Raw genomic sequence first — 12,500 nt, forward strand, 5'->3', positions numbered from 1 at the left:
CTCTATCCGCTCAGTTGAAGTCGACTCTCGGTCACTCGTTGGATCAGTGTCCTCCAGTCAGTTCTATCCTGGGTCACTTCTTTCAGATTGGCTATGTGCATTCCGGTATCACTCTTGATGGTGGCAAGCCAGCAGGTTCTTGGTTAGCCTCTTCCTCTCTTGCCTCTGACCATTCCGAGCATGATGTCCTTCTCCAGGGATTTTCTCCGCATAATATATATATATATATATATATATATATATATATATATATACACACACATGCATTATACACACCTCACATTTTAAACCCCAATACAAAACAGGAAAAAGGAACCAACACCACCCACCCACCCATTTTCTACATACATTACATATTTTTTCCTTTTTATCAAACCCATCTTCCTGAGCTTTATCTTATTTTACAGTGCTATATTCTATTCACTCTAACTTACCCTATTTTAATTTCCTCTATCCTATTTTTACAATTCTAAATCCTATTTTACTACACAATATACCATTTTCTCCCCACGATATTCAACTTCCTTCTGTGCTATCCTACTTTAGTGCCTAATATTTTATTTTACAATAGAATATCCTTATAAGATATCCTGTAGTTTATTCTCAGCTCTTGCGTGGTGATATTCTACAATAAATCATTATTTCCGACACTCCCTATTCTTCCCCAGTAACCTAAATATATTACTCTGACCTCCAATGATGGTGATGAAACCAAATTTAATTAGTATGCACCAATAATTTAAATAATTACTAATTACTTACAATTTGTAGTCACAAGACGATGACGATCCTCTATGTGGTCACTTCATATGCTAGAAATAGCAGACAAACCTCTCTCACATCACACTCTATTCACTAGCGTAGCTACAGTGGGGCGGTAGGGGTGGTCTGCCTTAGGGGACACTTTTGGGTCTGCTGTAGGCAATATGTTTTTTGTGGGGTCTGGGGACAACAAACGGCAGGGCCACCCCGGACGGCACACACTCTGGCTACACTAGTGATTCTACCTTCTTAAGAAGACCGACACACCAACAATAAGATAGTTTTAGGTGAGCGAGCTGGCAGAAATGTAAGCACGCCGGGTGAAATGCTTAGCTGTATTTCGTCTGCCGCTACGTTCTGAGTTCAAATTACGCCGAGGTCGACTTTGCCTTTCATCCTTTCGGAGGCGATTAAATTAGTACCAGTTATGCACTGGGGGGTGATGTAATCGACTTAATACCTTTGTCTGTCCTTGTTTGTCCTCTCTGTGTTTAGCCCCTTGTGGGTAGTAAAGAAATAGGTATTTCGTCTACCACTACGTTCTAGGTTCAAATTCCGCCGAGGTCGACTTTGCCTTTCATCCTTTCAGAGTCGATTAAATACGTACCAGTTACGCACTGGTGTCGATATAATCGACTTAATCCGTTTGTCTGTCCTTGTTTGTCCCCTCTGTGTGTATCTCCTTGTGGGCAGTAAAGAAATAAGGTAGTTTTAGATACACAATACCTGAGACAAGGACAAGATGGTCATCTTTGGAATGTCTCTGGCTATAGGTTTTCTCCACAGGAGTCAACCTGTGGTTAAATAACCACAACCTACTGTCTCTTCCCCTCCTCTTCTCCTCTCCCTGCTGCTTTAAACTTATTCCTCTTCAATCAGCTGTGTATATGCCCACCACCTTAATTATACGCACACAGCTTAATGACCTGGGTATTCCTCTTTAATTATTAATTCGTGTCTTTAATTATATTCCACTTTGTTTGCAGTTTGGTAATTGTATATCATAAAATGTTATTGCTGTGTTGTTGCTACGCTCGACTTCAAACATAATGTCACACACACACACACACACACACACACACACACACACATACACACACACACACACATAAATGCTGGCATAAACACACGCATATACATGGATGCAAACAGGCAAACACACACACACACACACACACACACACGCTGGCATAATCACACACAAAAACAAGGATACAAACAGATACACACATACACACACATACACACACACAGACACACACACAGACACACACACAGAATCACACACACACACACATTCAGATACACACAGATACACTCACACATTCACACACACACACACACACTCTCTCTCTCTCTCCTCCCTTTCTCTCCCTCAATACATTCATTCTCTTTCTCCCTCTCCCTCTGTCTCTCAATACACTCAGTCTCTCTCTTTCTCCCTTTCTCTCTCTCACCCTCTCCCTCAATACACTCATTCCCCTTCAATTTTCTCTCTCCCTCTCATTCTCTCTGTCTCTCATTTCCCCTCTCTCTTTTTCTGTCATTCCCTTCTCTTTTTCCCTCTCATTCCCTTTCATTCTGTCTTTCTCTCTCTCCCTCAACACACTCATTACCTCTTTCTTTCTCTCTCTCTCTCTCCTCACTCTCTCTTCAATTTTCTCTCTCCTCTCGTCCTCTCTGTCTCTCATTTCCCCTCTCTCTTTTTCTGTCATTCCTCCTCTTTTTCCTCATCATTCCCTTTCATTCTGTCTTTCTCTCTCTCTCCCTCACAACACTCATTACCTCTTTCTTTCTCTCTCTCTCTCTCCCTCAATTCTCCTTCATTTTCTCTCTCCCTCTCGTTCTCTCTGTCTCTCATTCCCTCTCTCTTTTCTGTCATTCCTTCTCTTTTTCCCTCTCATTCCCTTTCATTCTGTCTTTCTCTCTCTCCCTCAACACACTCATTACCTCTTTCTTTCTCTCTCTCTCTCTCCCTCAATTCTCCTTCAATTTTCTCTCTCCCTCTCGTTCTCTCTGTCTCTCATTTCTCCTCTCTCTTTTTCCCCTCTCATTCCCTCTCATTCCCTCTCTCTAATTTCCCCTCTCTTTTTCTCTCCCATTTCCTTCTCTCTTTCCCTCTCTCTCTCATTCCCTCTCGTTCTCTCTCTCTCTCTCTCTCCCTCAACACACTCATTACCTCTTTCTTTCTCTCTCTCTCTCTTCCTCCCAGTGCAATCCATCTGGCTGTCTTGTTGAGTTATGTATTCAACTAGGAGTGGTCATGGTAGGAAAACAAGCTTTCAACAATTTCGTGGAACTGCTTTTGCCGTGAGTATCATCATCATCCTCATCTCTCTTCTTCTGGGTTTGACATCTGTTAGGAGTGGGGTGGGTGTGGGGATTTACAGATGGACTCTGAGATAGGAGTGGTGGTCAGTAACAGGTGCGGGGGTGTGGTAAGAAGTTTGCTTCCAAACCACATGGTTCTGGGTTCTGTCCCACTGCATGGCACCTTGGGCAAGAGTCTCCTATCATAGCTGACCAAAGCCTTCAGAGTAGATTTGATATATGGAAACTGAAAGGAAGCCTGTCATATATATATATCTGTGTGTGTCTGTGCTTGTCTCCCACTTCTGTTCGTTTGATTATGTCCCCATAACTTAGCAGTTTGGCAAAAGAGACGAATACAATAAGTACCAGGTGTAAAAAACGTACTGGAGGGGTGGTCATTTCATTAGACTAAAAGTGCTTTAAGGTGATGCCCCAGTATGGCCACAGTCTAATGAGTGAAACATGCAAAAGCCAAAAAGCAAATAACCCATTAAATATTAATTAAAATTAATTAATATGGAATAAATTGGTGTATGGGGGGACATAGGTTTGATCGTCAGCAATGGTGGGATAACTCCAGACAGGTTTTCACCTTATGCGACCTCCTCAGTAAAGTTATAGTTAAACCATTATGACAAGATCTTTGAGTAAGAGGAGGAAGAATATACAAGAATTTGTGACCGAACTCTGAGTATCATGGTTAACTCTCTTACTGGTGTCAGTCATTTAATTGTGGCCATGCTGGGGCACTTCTTGAAAGAATTACTCAGTCGAATCTACCGCTGAGCTTATTTGTTTTTCAGTCTGGTATCTTATCAGTCTTTTTGTTGAACAGCTATGTTATGGGGGACATAAACAAACAAACACCGGTTGTCAAGTGATATTGTGCAAAGAAAAGAACGCACACACACACACGCATGCACAATGGGTTTTGTGGCCTGTGAGGCTGACCACTGGTCAACCCAAGTTGATGCAGAAGAGATTTTCCAGAGGTGGTCACATATTGTCATGGAACATACAGCCATGGGCTTTCAAAATAGACTTCGTAACTACTCAGCCATGCTTACTCTTGTGACCTAATAAAATCTAATTAATAATTAGCTGCCTACCTACACCTGCTGCATGAGAAATTAACAGTAAAATAGACGCCAGCAAACAGTTAGAAGCCAATGAATTCGAGTCCAAATTCCTCCATCAACGAATCATTTTCTAAATTAAAACAAAAGTAGCAGGGGAGATAACCTTGTAATTGTATGTCATGAAAAATTGAATCTGGAATCCAAGCAGAGCTGAGTCCAGAATTTACATTTACTTTTCTCCCCACTTTATCACCGCCCCCACCACTTTTTTTTTTAATTTTGAACAGTTTTATTACCCTTATTATTATTATATTATTATTATTTATGGGTTTTTCTTCTTCTTTCAAATTTGCTTCCATTTCTTGCCGAGTGTCTTCCCGACTCCTAGGGCAAAGAAACTCATAGTATACATTGGTAGGCCGTTAAATTAAACTCACTAGTTCGTTCATTTTTTTTTTTTGTGATAGAAATAAAGTTAAATTAAAATACATGAGCAGCAACAGTTCTCACATCGACAATGCTCTTTTCAATACGTGTGATGTACCAGTTAAGACAATCTTTTGCACTTCTTGCAGGGATGGTAAGCCAGGGATCAGTCTCATATAATTTTCGGTTCCCTTCTTGATCATTCCTAGTGCTCCTACGATCACTGGTATTGTAACCGCCTTGAGATGCCACATTTTCTCAATTTCAATGAGTAGGTCTTTATATTTTCTGAGCTTGTCAAACTCTTTCGCTGAGATATTATGATCACAGGGGATGCTCATGTCGATCAATAAGCAAACTTTATTGTTTTGGTCTTTCACAACAATATCTGGTTTATTGGCCTTGATGGTTCGGTCTGTATGTACTGGAAAGTCCCACAGAATCGTTAAATTTTCTCCTTCAGTTACAGCTTCAGGGTGGTGATTATACCACTTGTCGGCAGTTTTGATATTGTAATGCCGACTTATTACCCAGTGTAGATATTGGCCGACTCTGTCATGTCTTAATTTATACTCCACTGGTGCTAAGACTTTACATCCAGAGATTAGGTGGTCCACTGTTATTATTATTATTATTATTATTATTATTATTATTGTTATTATTATTATTATTATTATTATTAAGTCTGCAAGTTGGCAGAATCATTAGCACACCGGGAAAAAAGCTTAGTGGCATTTCATTTACCTTTATATTCTGAGTTCAAATTTCACCAAGGTCGATTTTGCCTCTTATCCTTTCAAGGTCGATAAATTAAGTACCAGTGAAACACTGGGGTCGATCTAATCCACTTACCACCTCCTCCAAAATTGCTGGCCTTGTGTTAAAATTTGAAACCGTTTTATTGTTGTTGCTGTTGTTGTTATTATTTCAAATAAACTTTTTGTTTTGTCTCCTTGCCTTGCTGCTCCCTACCCATCGTCTCCGACACCATCATCTTGACGTTGTGCCACCATGGCCTTCACCTTGAAACGGTTCCACCGACCAGGAAGCTACAAAACTGGTGTAAAGTCCATTACAACCGCGTCAAAGATGTGGAGGAAGGTGATGACGACGACGACGACGACGACATCGACGACAAGGAATCGACGAAACGATGGGAAGTGGACTTTCTGATGACAGAGGCGAATCAACTGGGAATGTTCTACGAATACCTGGAAATGGGTGAGTCGAAAACTCTTATTAACGTGCAGTCCTTTTATTTACACACTCACATGCACGCGCACACACACACACACACACACACACACACACCACACACGCACACACACACACACTCACACATACACACGCACAGGCACACACACACACATATATATATATACACACACACACGCACAGGCACACACACACACACACATATATATACACACACACACGCACAGGCACACACGCACACATATATATACACATACACACATATATATACACATACACACGCACACATACACACACACACACTCACATATATATATACACACACACACACTCGCACACACACACGCACACACGCACACGCACACACGCACACGCATACACACACACGCACACATACACACACGCACATACACACATATATATACACACACTCGCGCGCACACACACACACACACACGCATACACACACGCACACACGCACACACACACACATACACACACACACACACGCACACATACACACACGCACATACACATATATATACACACACTCGCACACGCACACACACACACACGCATACACACACACACACATGCACACACACACACGCATACACACACACACACACGCACACACACACACGCATACACACACACACACACTGCTCTATACTCTCAGCTGTATGTTTGCTCAAACACATTCGCAGAAAGATTTACCCATGTAATATAAGGGAGATAACTATAACAGCCATTATACATACGCATATTGTAGTATAGATTTGTCTCCCTTGCATTATGTTCATCGCTGAATGGATTACTGGTCTCTGGTGAACGTTAAAGTTGATAAACAAAACGACTCTAGCAACCCAGAGGTTGCGGGTTCGTATCGCAGTCTGGGATTTTTTTGTTGTAGTGTTATTATATGGGAGAACTAGTTCTCTATCCAACAGTTATAAGAAACTGATCTTCCGACCATGTTGCTTTATTCTCTGGATAAACCTATAGCCAGCAAATCAATGTTCAGTAGTATTCCAGACGTGACTCTCCAGACAGTTATTCAAACATTGTGTATCAATGGATGTATTATCTAAACGTTAATCTATTTAGAATAGCAGGGTTTTACCTGTGATATTAGCTGTTATTTCTGGTAGGTCAAGCACTCCTCACATTGGTTTGAAATGGTCATGTTATTGTTTAGCCACAGGACAACTCAGACCTGATCAAATGGATTCCAGTCGCGACTATTCCGTCTTTTCGATATATTTAGAACTACATGATCTCGTGTAATGTTCCTTATGAAATGTTGGCTGCTATTTCTAGCAGGTCACACATTTCAGCTTCCTCTGACTTCATTCTCAGCTAACATCTTTGCCCAACACAGTCTATTTCGACTTCTTTCACTTTAACCATTGGCATATTGTATATTAATAATGATGATGATGGTAATAATAATAATAAGGTTTAGGAGACGTAGGAGTGGCTGTGTGGTAAGTAGCTTGCTTACCAACCACATGGTTCCGGGTTCGGTCCCATTGCATGGCACCTTGGGCAAGTGTCTTCTACTATAACCTCGGGCCAACCAAAGCCTTGTGAGTGGATTTGGTAGACGGAAACTGAAAGAAGCCCTTTGTATATATGTATATATATGTATGTTTGTGTGTCTGTGTTTGTCCCCCCAACATCACTTAACAACTGATGCTGGTGTTTTTACATGCCTGTAATTTAGCAGTTCAGCAAAAGAGACCGATAGAATAAGCACTAGGCTTACAAAGAATAAGTCCTGGGCTCGATTTGCTCGACTAAAGGCAGTGCTCAAGCATGGCCACAGTCAAATGATTGAAACAAGTAAAAGGGTATACCAACAACCCTATTGTATACAATGCTCATATGCACTGCATCTTATCAGAAAAGTGTTTAAAGAGCTTTCACCAAAAACTGAATGTTGAAATGGATTATAATTATTCTGTGGAACATGCAGATTTTTCACTAATTAAATACATTAACTCATTGTGGTTATTATTCTCTATTTTATTAATTAATTAATTAATTAATTAACTCATTGATTTGCTAATACCAAAGTGTTTTATCATGCTCCCATGATCCCTTCTTCAGCAGCCTATCTACATAATATTTTTTATTTCCATTTCTTGCAGTGATACAGTTTGGTTTTGTGTCCATTTTCGTGGCAGCATTCCCGTTGGCTCCGGTCTTTGCTCTGCTAAACAACATTCTCGAAGTTCGTCTTGATGCCTACAAATACGTCACCCAGTTCCGTCGACCATTAGCATCGAGAGCTCAAGACATTGGTAAAGTGGCACCAATTCTAATCTTACAACTGTTGCAAATACGAGGATCTAAGATCTAATCTTAATCTGACTCTATTAGAGATGTTAGGTGGTGGATAAGATTGAGGGTGGATCCCAGTGTTAGCTGGGTAGGTTTCATTAGTAGAGACGCTGTGAGCTGAATGGGATTGGTAAAGGAAGCTAGTGTTAGGCAGATAAGATTGGTGGGTGGAGCCTGATGCTATCTAGGTGAGATTGGTGGGTGGAATCTGGTGTTAGATAGATGAGATTGGTGGGTGGATCCTGATGCTATCTAGGTGAGGCATGTGGATGGAACCTGATGCTACCTAGGTGATAAGTGGGTGGGAGTCTGAGGCTATCTAGGTGAGATAGGTGGGTGGAGCCTGATGTTATCTAGGTGAGATAGGTGGGTGGAGCCTGATGTTAACTTGGTGAGATTGGTGGGTGGATCCTGATGCTATCTAGGTGAGGCATGTGGATGGAACCTGATGCTACCTAGGTGATAAGTGGGTGGGAGTCTGAGGCTATCTAGGTGAGATAGGTGGGTGGAGCCTGATGTTATCTAGGTGAGATAGGTGGGTGGAGCCTGATGTTATCTAGGTGAGATAGGTGGGTGGAGCCTGGTGTTATCTAGGTGAGATAGGTGGGTGGAGCCTGATGCTATCTAGTTGAGATTGATGGGTGGAATCTGGTGATGAGATTGGTGGGTGGGGTCTGGTACTACTTATATTAGTTTGGTAGGTGGAGCCCGATGCTAGTTAGGCGAGACTGATGGCTAGCATCTGGTCATAACTAGATGAGATTGGTGGGTGGAGCCTGGTGTTAGGTGGGTCACATATATTTCAATAGTCAGTTGTCTTTTCTTAATAATAATAATCCTTTCTTCTACAAACACAAGGCCTGAAACTTTTGAGGGGAGGGGGATAATCAGTTAAATCAACTTGTGCTTGAATGGTACTTATTTCACCAGCCCCGAAAGGATGAAAGGCAATTCAACCTGAACAGAGTTTGAACTCAGAATGTAAAGTCAGATGAAATGGGGCTTAGCATTTCACCCAGTGTGCTAATGATTCTGCCAGCTCACCACCTTAATAATAATAATAATAATAATGATAATTTCAAATTTTGGTACAAGGCCAGCAATTTCTGGGGAAGGTAGAAGTCAATTATATTGATCCCCAGTGTTCAGCTGGTACTTATTTTATCAACCCAGGACGGATGAAAAAACAAAGCCAACCATGGCAGAATTTGAACTGAGAATGTAAAGATGGACAAAATGCCATCTAAGCAATTTATCTTTCTAACGACCCTCCCAGCTTACCACTTCATTAATAATAATAATGATGATGATGATGATAATCTTAGAAACTTGGTGAGAAGGAACTGTGCTTTGTTATATCAACCTTAGTGTATAACAGGTACTTTCAGACTGTGTGAGCATCAGAAAGGTTTGAAGAGCAGATATTAAGTGCCACAAAGCACAAATAGAATTGGATGGTGCTCCATTATTCTCTACAGAACCAGTCTTTGAGTGTCTATCAAAATTTGGCTAATGTTGTTCTTGTTGATTTATAGGTATTTGGTTTGGAATTCTGAAAGGAATTTGTATAATATCAGTCATCACAAACGTGAGTATATTTCATTTATTTATGTGTGTGTGTGTGTGTCTGTGTGTCTGTGTGTGTGAGACAGAGAGAGAGAGAGACTCTTTCTTGCTCATAATCTAACTCACACACACACACACACATCTTCGAATACCATCATTAAGAACCATCCTTTTTGTCACCAACATTAAAAATGGTGTCTCCGCCATACATCTGTGTCTGCAGCACTCACATTGGCTCGGGGAACAAAGGGTACAAATGCACCCCTTAAATTTATTTCGGGAGCTGGGTCAGTGAAAACACTTTGAACATCCACCTGAAAAAAACTTCTTCACCAAACCAAACTAATACAGAAACATTTTTGGACAGATTTGAAACATTAATTTTCGGTTATTAGGGTTATCTGATTTCATTGATTCACAAATATGATAATAACAATTTCTAAGAGAATCTAATAATAATAATAATGATGATGATGATGATGATAATTATTATTATTATTATTATTATTATTATTATTTGTGTGTTTTGATATTAAAACTGAAAAAACTTGACATTGTTTCTAAAACTTTTGGGCCTGGGTGCGCACACCTTAAGCAAACTTCTCTCCTGCACTTATGTGCACTCACCCTGTGCCACCATGTCTGCACAACACACCCTGTGCCATGTCACACACTCTGTGCCATCCCACACACCCCGTGCCATGCCACACACCCCATGCTATCCCACGCACCCCGTGCCATCCCACACACCCTGTGCCATCCCACACACCCCGTGCCATTCCACACACCCCGTCCCATCCCACACACCCCGTGCCATCCCACGCACCCCGTGCCATTCCACACACCCCGTGCCATTCCACACACCCCGTGCCATCCCACGCACCCCGTGCCATCCCACACACCCCGTGCCATCCCACACACCCCGTGCCATCCCACACACCCCGTGCCATCCCACACACCCCGTGCCATCCCACACACCCCGTGCCATTCCACGCACCCCGTGCCATCCCACGCACCCCGTGCCATCCCACGCACCCTGTGCCGTCCCACACACCCCGTGCCATTCCACACACCCCGTGCCATTCCACGCACCCCATGCCATCCCACACACCCTGTACCATCCCACACACCCTGTACCATCCCACACACCCTGTGCCATCCCACGCACCCTGTGCCACTAATCCCGTGCCACTCACCTGTGTCTGCCCCACTCATATATGTCCATTCATCCTAACGCAATGACATGTGAAATAAACAATAACGTCCTCTTCTCTTTGCAGGCATTAATCATAGCCTTCACATCTGACTTCATCCCCAAGATGTTGTACAAGCACGTGATAAGCCCCAACCACACCCTTGAGGGTTATGTGGAATTCAGTTTGTCTTACTTCAACGTAACCGACTTCCAACCACGAAGCAAACCAACTTTTGAGTCAAACGTCACAGAATGTCGGTAAGTTGGGGTTTTTTTATGAACTGATACAGTGGGGAGGGAGAACTGTGTCCTCCTTCTAAAGGGGACATTCTTGGAGTAACAGATTTATGCATTGTCACAGAATAAGTATTGTCCCTAAATGATAAAAAAAAATTCCAGAAAACAGAAGAGATTTTATTAGGGTCCAAATATGCACTGAACCTCACCAATTTTTTTTAAAGACTAGCAGTATCGCTTGGCATTGCTCGGGTTTGTTTCGACCCTTTAGAATTTGTCAGTAGGTCATCCAGGTGTAAATCTAGTTCTCTCAGGTATACCATCTCAGGTGTGATAACAGTCAATAGGTTATCCAGGTGTAAAAATCCAGGGGTAAAACCAGTTCTCTCTGGTATACCACCTCAGATGTATTAACCATAGATTAAGCATCCAGGTGTAAAGACTGTTTCTCAGACTTCATTGTCTCAGGTGTGTCAATATGAATAAATGAGCACAAAATAGCAACAAGGTAGAACATTGTTAAATATTCTCTCACCTGCCTCACAGAAGACCAAGGGTTGAATTTCCTATGGGTGCCAGGGAAGGTGTGCATTTTTTTTTTTGTTTTTGTTTTATTCCAGCCAGGCCTTAACTATTTATGTCTTCAATTCCAGATACAAAGATTTCCGATATCCACCTGATTCTCCGGACAAGTATAAACACACTTCCACCTACTGGCACATCCTTACGATTCGTTTGGCCTTCGTTATAATATTCCAGGTAAGACTGTTTATTGAAAATGATTGTAGTTTAGCCCCCACAACATCCCTGACCAAGCAAATACAAGTTTAAAGGTTCAAATTCCAGCTATGACCATGAAGCTGACACAGGGTCTGACACGAGCTGAATTTACCAAAACATTACTGCACCACCACCACCACCACCACTATCACCACTACAATCACCACCACCACCACCACTACCACCTCCACCATCAACAACATAACCATCACCATCATTATCACCACCATCACCACTACTATCCTCCCCACCACCACCACCACCAGCACAACCTCCATCACCACCACAACCTCCACCATCAACAACATAACCATCACCATCACCACCACTACCAGCACCACCACCATCCTCCCCACCACCACCAGCACAACCTCCACCATCAATAACATAACCATCACCATCACTATCACTACCACCACCACTACCACTACCATCCTCCTCACCACCGGCACAACCGCCACCACCAACATAACCATCACCACCACCACCACCACCACCACGAATCAGATGGAAATTTACGCCCAGGCAACCGCTATTATTCCAAGCTCTGTCCTCCACCAAACCCAGACAAACCCCAGCAA

The 12,500-nt window shown here is 42.2% G+C and overlaps 1 protein-coding gene across 5 annotated transcripts in view; it reads left to right on the top strand.

The window, feature by feature from the left end:
• The window catches only part of LOC115222110 (anoctamin-4), a 132,565-nt gene that overhangs the window by 119,406 nt on the left and 659 nt on the right, over positions 1–12,500 (top strand). For all 5 annotated transcript variants that reach the window (XM_036511328.1, XM_029792237.2, XM_036511327.1 and 2 more), the window contains 6 exons: positions 2,975–3,072; positions 5,626–5,801; positions 7,949–8,101; positions 9,677–9,729; positions 10,988–11,160; positions 11,793–11,898. In XM_036511328.1, coding sequence (XP_036367221.1) covers positions 2,975–3,072; positions 5,626–5,801; positions 7,949–8,101; positions 9,677–9,729; positions 10,988–11,160; positions 11,793–11,898 — 759 coding nt within the window. The remainder of the gene's footprint in view (positions 1–2,974; positions 3,073–5,625; positions 5,802–7,948; positions 8,102–9,676; positions 9,730–10,987; positions 11,161–11,792; positions 11,899–12,500) is intronic.

The sequence above is a fragment of the Octopus sinensis genome, linkage group LG19, assembly GCF_006345805.1.
Source record: "Octopus sinensis linkage group LG19, ASM634580v1, whole genome shotgun sequence".
In the NCBI taxonomy this organism is placed as follows: Eukaryota; Metazoa; Mollusca; class Cephalopoda; order Octopoda; family Octopodidae; genus Octopus; species Octopus sinensis.